A 13,740-nucleotide genomic window follows, 5' to 3' on the forward strand; every position below is an offset into this window, starting at 1 on the left:
GTGAGTGGCGGAGAACAGTGTCGTTCAGTGAGAGGCGGTTTCTTCTTTGTGTCAATTTGTGTAAAGTGGGAGTCAGTGTGTCACTTCAAGTAAAAGCAGTAAAAACACAATTTGTTATCGTATTCGGGGAAAGTGAGAAATGGAGGAGGAAGACAGAAGCGAGCAGATGAGACCTCTGCTAACAACGGTAACTATTAATTGACATACCTGTTTTGTGTTGCTGGTTTGGGGGTATATTATTATTACTATTACTATTATTAGGAATAATCTATATGTTGTCGGTTACAAATTTGAGTTGACTGGAGTGTATGATTTTTGAGAGCGATTGAAAAGTCAGATTCGGTTCATGTTCTGGGTCTAAAGCAAATATACTGCGTGACCATGTGGCTTAGTCTGGACGCTAAACTAGTTCAGTCATACTAATACGATAATACAGTTACGAAATAACGCGACAAATGCAATGCTACAACAAAGCATTGCTAGTATAGCAGCGCCGACCACGCTTTCACATTTCCTTGTTTAGATAGTCACTTTTTTTGTAATTATTTTAATTACATGTAATTTCACTAATTTTTCATGCCTGATATTTATTGGTGGTACTTAGAGATCACAGATCAGAGTTACACTGTCGACATAACATAATTTGTAAAGTCCAGTGCACAACATTCAATAGATCGTGTTAGTATCATTTGAATATCAATCCATGTAAACCGGTGTGTTCAAAACAAGCCTAGTTGAGTGACTCCGATAGATGCTGTGGAAGGAATCAAACAGGGTTCCTGCTAGTGAGTATATTGAATACGGCTTTTGAGGGGCCCAGGCAATAATTATTTCCTACATTTGCTCTCTATTAAAACTGGGCCTTTGCATAAGGTATACAGTATTATATTAATTTCCATAAATATGATAGTTTGGTGGCATTTCTGTGATGGAGACAGTCAGGACATCAGTGGTAAAGGAACTAGACAAAAGTTAAATATTCTTCATTGTCTGCTTCTTACTGTACTGGACCCCAAGGGATTTCTTTCTTGGGTTAGCTGTTGGATTTTCACCAAGACGTTATGTAATCCATTTTCTAAATTACATGATAATCACCAGGTGCATGTCAGGCACACTGTGTGCATCCTACTGTACCCAGTTACACTTCAGCAGAACCACTGGGCTTGGGTTTAATACCATTTTGTTCTGAGAGGGCAGTTTAATTAACAACGTGTAATTCAAAGGACGTACATATTGTGCATATATTATATATATATATATATATATATATATATATATATATATATATATATATATATATATCATTATATATATATTAACTATATATATATATAATATATAGATATAATATATATGATAGAGATATATAACCTAACAACTATCATAGACACACTATATATATAATATAATATATATATATATATATATATATATATATATATATATATACAATTAACCGTGGTTTACCAATGGTCTAGTCTATCAAATAAGTCCCATTTATTTTAGTATTTGGATGCATATTAAAATGTGTTAAATTTCAATTTTAATTATATAAATACATGCATACTGTAGCTTGTTAGTAACATATTACAATAAGTGCTCAAAAACAGTATCCCATCAAATAATTTAAACTAAAGGAGAGCAAAACTTTTCCCGTGTTCTGTTTATCGCAGGTGTCATTTTGGCATTGGTTATCCCATCACTTGCCCCAACATGACATGTGCTTTTTGCTTCTAGATTAGTACAGTACAACACACTGTCTGTAGTAGTGTTTTGCAACTGTATTTTTGTCACAGTAACTTTTAAATTGTGTTATTCGTGTGTGCTATTTGTTTTAAGGTGTTAGTGGTACTCGGAGATCACGGATCAGAGTTCAAAAACAAGAACGTTAAGCACTTTACTATTTTAAGAATGGAGAGGCCCGGGTATTCTTGGACCACTGTTTACTGTAGATAACAACTTGTGGTAATTGCTGTGATACTACAGGTTTTAAAATAAACTTATCCCAGAGTGACAGTGTCTGACAGAAAATATGCCACTGGAACAAAACAAAGTTGACTTGAATCCAAGAGCAGATTTTGTAGGAAATTACTTTGTACAAATGGCAAGTATTTTGTTTAACAAACAGCCTTAAAAAACTACAGCATACTGCATCTGATTCTGTAGCTCCTTTTGCTGCTGGGACTGACTTGATCAATCCTGTCCACTTCCATCAGCATATTTCAATTAGGACTCTGTCAGCACCAGTTAACATTGCAGGTTGACAGACCTTGATCTGTCCAACTCAAGCTGATGGTGGAAGTTACCTAATGACTGTCCAATATGAAGGTGAGGAGCAGGTTTTAAACCTAGCGCTGGCAGAACGCAGGCCTGCTTATTATAGTAATTGCATTATAAGGAATATATAAGTCTGGGACAAAGCTGATGCATTGATGTCCTTAATCCTTGTTTTTTTTTTTTTTTTTTGTCACTAAAACTAACAGATGTAATACATTTAGAGCTACTGATAATATGCTTAATATATAATATACCGAATAGCTACTAAATTATTAAAAACAAATGAATCTGTTTAATGACATCAGATGCTGCCTAACTGCAAAAAAAAAAAAAAGGCCTACCTTATTTTTATCTTGATTGGTGCCAAGTAGTGTTGGCGAAAATAATCCTTTGAATAATTAAACAAGTAAATCCAAGTAACAGCTTTAACAGGTAATAACAATATAATTAGGGCTTCTGGTTTTCGGTTTAAACCTAACTTGCTTTGTGGGCTCGCTGCCTGGCAGAATGGTCAAAGTAGAGACCCCCATTGATAAAACATAGAAATTGTTTTTAAGAAAGGTAGAGAAGGGGAGGTGGTGGGTTACAATGAAGTCGAAACGCAACTGAGAAGTGAAGAGGGTATTTATAGAGCTAACAATCTTAATTAGCTAATGTGTAAATTGAATGATTCAATTTGGTGACGCAGAGATTGGTGTCTGACCCTCCTCCTGAACTTTAATTATAAATTTCATTTCTGTTGGAGACTGCTTTAAAACGAGATTACAATCAGGAATGGAGGCTTGTTAGCGGGATTTAAAGCTGTGTTACAGTTAAGATACAGAGGATTTAAAACAGAATTGTGGTGAAATGTAAAAAAAAATGCCTACACACAAAAACCCCAGAAAAATGTGCCTGTAACCGTAGAGATTTTGTTGTGGAAGTCAGCAAAGGAAAGAACATATAACTTAAGTTTGTAAGTACTGTCGAGTTACTATACACATTCTGATAGAAAAAAAATGCGCAAGAATTTTGGAAAGTAGCCAAAAACACTAATTTCATACAGTGTATCAAAAACGAAAGCCCTGAAAAAACCTCTAAAATAGCTAAAAATAAGTACCGAAAAATATAATTAATAAAAACCGAAAAACAGAAGCCCTCAATATAATCTATAAAAACAGTTCTGCATCTTAGTGTCCATTTCTTATATTTAGTTTTTGTTAAAAAACAGGATTGCATACACAGTCTTTCCTTTTAAACAGTAACAGAGCCTGTTTACAATCTATCCAGCCTTGCTGAAACCCAGCTCGCTGGGGACAAACATTGCTGGGATGCTTCTGCCAAGTGGGCTTCTTTTGTAAAGTGATCTTGATTGTTTTTCCACCATTCACTTACATGTAGTGGTATAAAATGAGACCAAATAGCTTAATTGTTTTGAACAGGGTGCCAAAACTCAAGCAGGCAAGGATGCAATGTCAAAAGTAACCAAAAAAAATAACAGTGCACCTGCTTGACCATCAATGGCAGTCAAACGATATGATGGATCAGTGTTTTCATGGCTGATGGAAATGTGGTATAATTCCAATTAAATAATCCGAAGTAACCCCTCTCATCAGATAGATGAGAACGATCCAGCCTGTGGGCTATGACTGTGCAGCTTTTCCAGTGCTACACAGAGATTACATCTTCCGTCCTTCCATAGGGGTACATGTATTTACTGCACAAGCGCTGCTACTTTTCTCTGTTGTTCTAAAAACAAAACAAAAAGACTTGTGTGAAACTTGACTGGTGAAATCGCTTGGCAGTAAGATTTTAGTCATCTTGTGCGACGCTAGCCAAGTACTACAAATCTGGGATAGTATACAGTAACTGCTAAATACATGCGTTTTCACAAGGAGACCTTTTTTGTTTGTTTGCCTGTACTGTATGTAGCAACTCATAATATACGCCTCACACAAATATTAACAATAGCACACATAAGGAAGTGATGTAAATTGCAAGCCACAGGAAGGGAGGGGGGTTTAAGTGAATAGGTGGAAAAAGTCCTCCCAGTAAAAATGGTGTCCTTCTTCTTTCTATAGGGTTACCGGAGGGTCATGTGGGGTTCTGTTAGTCGTTCCTTGTACTGTAGTTCACTGGTGTAATTGACTTGGTATACACTTTTAAGCTGCATACTAACCTTATCAAGTTACTATAGTAACAACAACATGGGGGGGTGGGGGGGGAATGATGTGCAGGAGATTTCAAAGTCCATAATTAGGTAAAACATATAAAATAATTGTTGGTCAAGCGTGCAAAGTAGAAGCTACAAACATGCTTGAAGTTATGCGTCAATATCTGGAACATGTATTAAGAAACAACGAATTTAAATATCTAAATTTTAATTTGGTGATACAAAGAGTACTGTAATGCATAATGCTCCATTATCCCTACACTGTGTTTATGTTGAGCATTTGACAGCTTGCATCTAAACCTGACACAATGCTTTTCACTTTTTCTTTTTATGAATTCTTTATTTCAGTAATGCTGAAGAACTTTCAAGTATAAAGTATAAACTTTCAAGTATGTTATAAAAAACAGAATAAAGAAATTTTGAAACAAATATGTTTCATACAGTTTCCGTACATTTGTTTGCTGCTTTGATTTACTGACAGTCAACTAATGTATAATTCTTCCTTCCCAGTATCCAAAATTAAGAATTACTTTGAAGATGCAGTCCTGAACTACCTTACAAATGGATTGGATCTAGGTTCCTTGAATTGTATGCAATGCTGTACAGTAGCTTTAAAAAATCTGCTCTCTGCACAGTAGCACTGCGTGGATGCATGGTGCCACGTCTGTTGCAATAAAATAGATTTATAGTATTGTCAGTAAAACAATTTCATTTTAATGGCTGTCTTAAACTGTATTTTGTAGGCTGTTGGCAGTTGCTGTTGTATTAATATTGATCTACTGTAAACATCAGCTTGGCTTTAATTGGTGCCTAAAGTAGACTGTCTTGAGGTTCAGCAGTTTGTGAAGACTGAATTTAAACTCATTACACTGGAGGCAGCCAGTAGGTAGGACAATCCTAGTAATGTGCAAGATTGTGACTATTTGGAAGCGTGCTGTACTTGCAACTGCTAAGATGCTTTTTTAAATTAAACAGATGTTCTACTGATACGATAATAAAAATATTACCAAAAATAAAAGACGAAGAAGAAACACAAACACAGGGCACATGACTCTGAACAGGATTCTGTTCAACAAGCACGCTAGTAAATTAGCCTTTTTATTATGTGCTGTAACTTTAACGGTAGCTCCAGGCAATTGGAACATGGGCAGATTTGTCTTGATTGGTAAATAACATTCAGTCTCATGTGTCCTTATTGAAAACATTCATGGTTCTTGTCTAGTAATATGATTGTGTGTCCAGTCTGTCTGAACTGAAGGAAATATGCAAGACAGAATGGGCCCACATTTCATTAACAAGATGTACAGTACAGTAACATACTGGTTAAGAATGATCATAAACGCCTAAAAGCCAAATTAAAAGACAAAAGGAGGATACACAAAACACTGCAGGAATGCCAATAAATTTGTATATGTACCATTGCTTAAGTGCTTTTTGTTTTTTTTAAAAGATGTTTGTTAAACTACCAGAAATTGTGTATTTTGGTCTTTGTAGTATTAATTAGTGGCTAACGTTCACTAAATGCTGGTTGGCGGTATTGTGGGAGTTGAAATCTGTGGTTCTTTTTTCTTGTTTGAGTCCATTCCATGTCCTTTTTCAGCCTGGTCTTCTTTAATTGTTAAAGGCCCTGATTGGACTGAAAGTAAGTCTATTCCTTCATTTTTGTCTGACACCCCTTTCTCACTTGCGGTTTATGCCGGCCCAGGACCGCCTTATCTCATGTGTGAACGCTCGAAAAATGAAAAGACGGCCCTGAGCCAGGTGAAATTTAGACCAGCTTTTTGATGCGGCCTAAAGTACTAATACTGCCTCAGGGCCGGCCTATCTGCATGTGTGAACCCAACGCAGGCCCTGGGCCAGCCTTAGTGCGACAGTGCGGTGACGAAGCTCAAACCACTCCCCTACTAGATCAAGCGTAGTAGATCAAAACAATGTCGATTTTAAGGGTAGCAGCTGGGATGATGCAGAAATTCACCCTTAGCGGTCCATTTATTCAGCACTTGTCAGGCGCATCAGGTCCAATTTATTTTCACACATGCTGTTTTAAATATTTCTTTCCAAAGTAAAGCAGGTTTAACAGGTATTGAATCACAAAAGGACAGTCCTGCATCTCCAGCCAAGCCCCACCCCTTGTTCGCTGTATTTTTCACTTTATAGATGTAGATCCTCTCCCGATCACTTGTTTTATCACCAAACTCCTCAATAATGCGATCCAAGTCATTATTTTATTACTATAACATCTCAAAAAGCTCTGCAAATGTCCGTGATATTCTTTGAGTGCTGGATGCAGCAGCAGCTATTTCCTTTATGTCCGTGTTATCTCTGTGGTGAAAACCTGCAAGTTTGTCCGAGAACTCTCGGAAATACTGAGCAGCAGGCCAGAAATAAACCCACCAGGGATCTTGGATTTTATGGAACCTATGGAGATCTGCTGGGTCAGTCATGAATGGTAAGTATTTCTTCAACATACAGCTATCATTAAAACGATAAAACTTGTGCTCTCTCGCGCTCTGTGTGTGTGTGTATAATATATATACACAGACACGCACACACACATTTTAGATTGTAGCTAAGATTGTAAATATCAATATTGATAAATAATGTATAAGACATTGCATATTCAGTCACCATTAATATAATAATCTGTACTGTGACTAATGTAATGTACACGTCCTTGTTTGCTGCATTTACGCATGATCCAACACGATTGCTTCTTTCCACAGTAACCGACTGCATTGTCAACACACTCCTTTATTGTATCTTATGCAGTAAATACAGTACCAACAGTGTTGCAAAAAATAAGTGCCATATTTACGTCTGCAAATTTCCCACCTCAATCTCTTATGTTAACTACTGGGAATGCCGAATGTGTCACTGTTTACATTCCCAAGAAGCACTTCGCCGCAATTTAGGCTTCCTTTTGAGCCACATATGGGAACGCACTTAGGCCTCCTAAAACCTCAACTGTGAATGGAAATTTAGAGGCGGCCCAGAGATGGCCCAAGGCCGACTCAGTAAGTGTGAACGGGGTCTAAGCTGGGTTTGTTCACTTGAGGAAGTGAGTCTTAACAGTCCTGGAAGTCATGTGACTTTCTGAACCCCTATCAGTTGAGCATAGTGTGCTTTTTGCATAAATAGGCATTTAACAACCTGCTTGATTACTGATTTCTTTTGTTTAGTTTTTTTTTTTTTTTATACTATTACAATATCTTGGGTGTTGGTCGGTGATTAGACATATACGGTAGGTAATGGCCGGTGATAATCTGGTGCATTTTATATCTTATTCCCTGTCGGAGAATAAAGAATTCCTTTCAGAAGGATTTTATTTAAATGTTACTATATTACAGTGCTGTGAAACTATGTATTGCCAGTCTTCATCATTTGGAAATTATTGCACTTCCGACATTCGGCTTTCAGGTGGTGTAACCTGGTGATTGTGAGTTCTCCAAATCTGTGACTATCTGGAACCGTCCTTTTGTCTTTATACCATCGTGCACTGTGACTTTTATACGTGCACTGATTAAAATGTAGTATCAACTTTCAGTTATTTGGAGTACTTGCCTTTGTTTCACACGTTTGCATGTGGTATGGTACTGACATGCTTCGTGATTTCTGCATTTCCTGAATTCACTTAAACACTTTACTGGAAGGCAGGTGTAGTTCATACCTTTCGTTTTATGTCACATACAATCTATTGTGTGTCATTTCCTTCAACTCAACCACCTCGCTGCTAGGAGATAAACTATACAAGACAGTGGTTGGGGGGGGGGGGGGGGGTGGGGGGGTGGGGGGTATGACTGTATTCATAACATGAAATGTTGTGAATAAACTACAAGGAAAATAGTTACATATTGGGTAGGGCTTTTATGTATACAGTTGTCAAATTGTTGAATGGTTTTTGTTTACGTCTGTGTGAACTGTGGAATGCCTGGGATCTTCTGACCACACTACAGTGTTTAGATTGCAAGCACACTAGTCGTTGCAGATTTAGAACTCTTGTATCAGTGGGCTGCTGTGCTGTACTAAACATTAATGAGGCTAACATATATTTTTGTTGTAAGCCTGCTGATCAATGCATGTGGAGCATGGATCTAAATTCTTTTTGTTTTTTAAGGCCAAGTCAGGACAACATATTCGAGCTTGCTAACTGAATTTGGACTTTTGCCTTGGACAATGTTCCTTGTGCAAACACGCAAATGTTCCCAAATGAACACACTGGCTATCTACTGTAGGATCAGCAAATACAAGCTTCCCGAGGGTTATGGTAGCTGTCTGCTCCAAAGCTTTATGTAATTTACTATTGAGAATCTGAGAGGTTGTTGTAGTGATCGGCTGTTGTTTTGCAACAATAGACAAATGCCACGTGTCGATTTAGAGAAATCTGAAGCAGTTTAGTTCTACCGTCCTTGGCATATTTAGCAATTCTGGTTCTGTATCATGTCATTGGCTGCAAGCCAGGCTAGCACATCAGTGATAATTAGCATTTTCTTGTGTTTGTAGAAGTACTTTTTATGGCTAAACAGGTGGTGGGAAGCCACAAAAGTGTTTGATTATTATTTATTTTTTTGCTAGCTATGCTTTATTGCTACAGTATTCTCACCCTTTCTACTGCCTGTCCGAGACCTGGATAAGTGCTGTCCCCCAGGGTCCTTGCCCCTGTGATGCTTGTCCTTTTGAAATTGGCTTCCTTCCCCCTCCTGTCAGTGTTTCGATTACACTAGCTATGCGAGAAGGAGGAGCATACTCTGTTTGTCACGAGTCTTTCACACAGAATGAATGAAACCATTAAGATAAGTCGGCATACAGTAGGCATTCCAGGTTCCTACAAAGGATTCAGGGTTCTCCCCAGGAATTCTGTACAGACGGGCGGCAGAACATTATAGCCTGGAACACTTTTAATGGGAAAATAAACTTACCTTACCTTAAATATATAATACGACAAAGAACTTGAATAATGTGTTGTCTTTCGTTGACTGTATCTGGTTGCGCTTTTTTTATATTCCACATTTTTCTTTTTCAATACTGTTTTTTATTATGGTAAATGAACGTACTTATTGTAGGATTTGACTGGGGAAAGATAATGGCTGTTTATTCGAGTACACGAAAAAACTGGAAACCTTTTCACTTCCTTTTTAGCTTAATTATTGAGCTTATTGCTTCATTTAGATTTGTTTTCCTTTTGTTAAAATTTTAGGGCATTTTGTTAATGCATGTCTGTTTTAGTTTTTTGCTGTTCTACATTTTTTGAATGCAACTGTTCATTTCAACCATTTGTTTAACTCAACAGTATTCGCAAACATTTGGTCACCATCATAACTGTTGCATGAAACCAGAATGTAATAATTCAGCACCTCTGCACTGAAGCATTTGTATGTCAGCTGACAACAGCTGATATCCCATCACGCCTTTCTTCTTAAAGGCGTACAGCCTCTGTACATGAACCCCCAATATCTCCCATAAGCACCTGGGTACATATTTTTACAATGTCACGATAGGAATACTTTTTTTTTTTGGTGCATATGTATAGCTATTATGTACTATATATTAGCATACAGTACAATAATACGACAACAAATGGACTGAATGATAATACCGGAACATAATCTTAATATGTTTGTAATAAAGTAGCCTGCACAAATCTAGTATTAGGCTGTGGATTACGCCGATCGCTGGCTTATTTTGAGAACCCTGCATTCATTGTAACTATTTTTGCTTTGAAAATAATCGTTTCGTTTTTTTAGCAGTCATTTTTAACGTTTTAGCGTCTCTAAGTGCTTAACACAGAAAACCCGTGCCTTCAACTCTCTGATTGGTTAAATGTTGTGTTGACGTAACACAGCTGTCGTGTGGTTCCAAGATACTTTTTTTTTTTCACCCAGCAACGCGCAAGTGATCTAGTCTGCTAGAAGCGCAGTCAGTTATTGTTAAAGGCACTCTAGCATCTGCAAGACGGGTCGGGTTTTTTCACCCGGGCGGTTTCTGTAAAATGAAATCTCCCTATTGAAAGCTATTTGCTTTTGTCTCTGTAGTTATATTGTACTAGCCTTAATGCATCTGCTTAAAAGTGACCTACTTTCCATTACCTTTATGTGGTAATACCTTGCAAGTGGGTAGCTGTGCTTTCATGGTATCAATTTGGTGCAACACAAGTTTAAACCTCTCTTTTGACATAATCATAATTTCACATCTTGGACTGGGGTTGAGCCTTTTTGAAGTGGCACCACAGCACTGTGAAAGTGAACGTTCTTGTGTTGAGATTGGCATACACGCCATCTGATTCTGTGGCACACACACACTGCCAGGCCTTCCTTTAAATGTGAAGCGCATCCTGTAACACAGGAAACCTCCCACATAGCTGCAGTCTTCTTACCACAATACAGTAGGGACTCATAGCCTGCAGAGTTACAGCAAGCTGTAAGCTTCTCTTGTCTAGCAGGAACCAAAGCTAACAATTTGACTACTAAACAAGCAGCTGCTTCTTTCAGCGTGTCCTTGAAATGCTCACTTTAATGACTCCAGGTTCAGCACCCTTGCTGGTGATCAAGCCTAAAGCATTATAAAGCAGATCTACTAGAGATGAGTGGTTTTTTGTTTTGTGTTTTTTTGTTTTGTTTTTTCATCAAGGGAATGGCGTCTCTAGTAAACACTCAAACATGGAAAATATTGTATAACCCAGCTGTGTTGACACTATCTGAAAATACTGTATGCAGCTCTTATGCTACTGCAGCCTAAGAACTGGCACCATACTAGGTCAATTGGCAAAGTCAAGGAATACTTGACTTGCAAACTAACTGAGAGTCTTATATCTGAAATGGTCTCTGGGGTTGGTGGTTTTGGATTTTCATAAACCTGCTGTTTTACTGAAAACTCATCAGAACAGGGGCTGTGGAAGCTCAGATATTGAACATCCAAATTCACCTTAAATGAACTTCTGGCTTGAAGAAGCCCTGCAGTACATGTGATTTGTACAGTAGATCGGAAAGTCAGTTGACTCAGCTAGTTGTCCCCAACACCTTCCCCCCCCAAACGCAAACAATGCTCACTTTTACACTGTGTATCCGCACCCCTTGAAGTGTAATGTAGTGAAGATTAAAAGTTAGGAATCACTGTTGCAGCCTGAGTGTCAGCAAATCCTCTGTTAAGTCTCACAGACAATACCCAAGTAAGCCTGCATGGTGGTGTCTGTCTATTCAGACGTTTGTGCGTAGCACCTTTTGACAGCAAGAGATACTGTGATAGCATGATTGTGTGTGTGTGTGTGTCTGTTCTTAATGGAAGGTAAGTTTGATTTAGTTTGTTACGTAAATACGTTGCATCTGTTTAGTAAATTGATCACATTTTTCCATGCGAGTGGCCTGTCTAATTACTGTATTTCTTTCAAGTTGAGGGCTTTTAGGAACTGTGTCAGTAAACGATCGACCCCTCTCCGATTTAATTTATAGGTACAGTATCCAGTCAGAGTGAAAGGGGATTCAGTTCCATAAAACCACAGTGTCAAAAATTTGCTGTCTTGGATTCACAATAGCATGCAAAATAAAAGTTGTTTAAACAGTTGTAGTAACAGGTAGGGATGGATAATGCTGTATTATTCAAAACCCTGCTAAGCCTGCTATTGTGTAATTCTGAAACACAACCTATAAAATGCTTTCACTGTCTTGTTTTTGTGTATATCCTTAAAAAAGAAAGCTTTCCAGAGCTGGTTTTACTGTGCTAGGGATCAGGAAGGCAAACATATTGTTGACTGTGTACTGTAAACAAAATTATGCAGAAATGTAGTCATTTGCAGTGAGCTGCTATCAACCAAATCTAAACTGTTCCATCAAAACTAAACAAAACAAACAAAACGACTAGTAACAGGAATATTGAAAACTGTAATTTATTTATTTTTTTGTTAGTTATCTTGTACACGTTGCCGATTTTGGAAATGAATGGGTCTAATTATAAGGGCTGGGTATCAGTGTTGTCACGATACGATACGTGTCATGATATGAGGGTCACGATACAATATGTGTCACAATACAGTAAATGAAGCACGAAACATAAAAATTACACAATTGTCTCATTTGCATTTCTTTAAAACCAAATTACAAATCAGGGTTCCAGACAAGGTTTTTGCCATAGGAGCCAATGGCTCCAGGCCAAAAAAAATGTGTTGCATGCCGCTTCAGGAGCAGTGGTGCAATCGGCACACTAATTTCGTATTCGATTTATCATATAAGCATTTATCAACGATAATCGATGCATTGACAGTTTTTTTTTTTTTTTTTCAAATAAAGATCATTTTAGGTTTTTTTAACAGAAGATCCAATAACTAAACACTTTTGTGCATAATAGTTCAACAAAAGCCACAATTTTTATTCAAATTAGAACACTTCCGATTATAAAAAAAGAAATACAAAGGACTTGAGTTTAACAACTGAAAAGTATATGCGTGCATCCACATCATTATTATTGTAATAATAATAAAAAATACTATACTTTTACAATTACAATTATACTTGCAAATCTACTACAAAATAAAACTTGATTGGAACGGAGAAATGCCTCCATATACAGTATGTGTATGTGAGAGAAAGGGGAGAGAGCTAGATGTCGTCAAATGTTTGCATACCCCAATGTGTGGAATACGCTGGGGATTTAAACTGTTGACGACAACTTTGTGTCAACGCTTTGTTCTTAATCATTTGTTTATTTCTTTCTAAATAAAACCTAATTTCTACACAAATATTTATTTATTCTTTCTTTCACCCGATTTCACCCGCTTTTGTTCATTAAATAATTCTACCTGATTTTTAAAAAAGCCCAACATTATTATTATTATTATTATTAAGAATAGTAACAATAAACCTTGCAGTCTTGTTTTCAGCTGCTTTTGCCTGTGAAAATTGATCCCAAATTGCTGCTCTTAATTTTTATTTTTTTTGTACTGAATTCTTCTCAGCTGGAATGGAAGGCATGCCTTCATGCTCCCAGAGTGTTCTGTGCGTGCTAGTTATTGACTCAAAATATTAAATATTCCTGGAGGCTCTTGATTGGCTGCTGAGAAAGAAGCAGGGTGCAGGAGTATATCCGATTTAAAGCAGAACATTCAACAGCAGAGACACACAGACTCACTCTTGCAAGCACACGCACACACATACACAGACAGACACAGACGAAGCGTGTGCCAGTGAGATCTTCAGGAGACGTGTTGTGTATATTGGAAACATAGACGCACATCAAGTCTGGCTGCTTTGGAGCTATTACCATTATGGAGAGAAGCTGTGAAAGAGGCAATCTGTTATCAGTATGTAAAATTCCTGCATAGCTCT

At 37.4% G+C, this 13,740-nt stretch overlaps 1 protein-coding gene across 10 annotated transcripts in view; it reads left to right on the plus strand.

The window, feature by feature from the left end:
• Positions 1–40: 40 nt before the first annotated feature.
• Positions 41–13,740, plus strand: part of LOC121314721 (sodium bicarbonate cotransporter 3-like) — an 80,598-nt gene continuing 66,898 nt past the window's right edge. For 3 of the 10 annotated variants that reach the window (XM_041248298.1, XM_041248307.1, XM_041248301.1), the window contains exon 1: positions 42–187. In XM_041248298.1, coding sequence (XP_041104232.1) covers positions 140–187 — 48 coding nt within the window. In that variant the 5' untranslated portion in view covers positions 42–139. Of the gene's footprint in view, positions 188–13,542; positions 13,716–13,740 lie in introns of those variants that run through there. The other 7 variants (XM_041248303.1, XM_041248304.1, XM_041248306.1 and 4 more) reach the window with 4 other exon arrangements.

The sequence above is a fragment of the Polyodon spathula genome, chromosome 4, assembly GCF_017654505.1.
Source record: "Polyodon spathula isolate WHYD16114869_AA chromosome 4, ASM1765450v1, whole genome shotgun sequence".
NCBI classification, from domain to species: Eukaryota; Metazoa; Chordata; class Actinopteri; order Acipenseriformes; family Polyodontidae; genus Polyodon; species Polyodon spathula.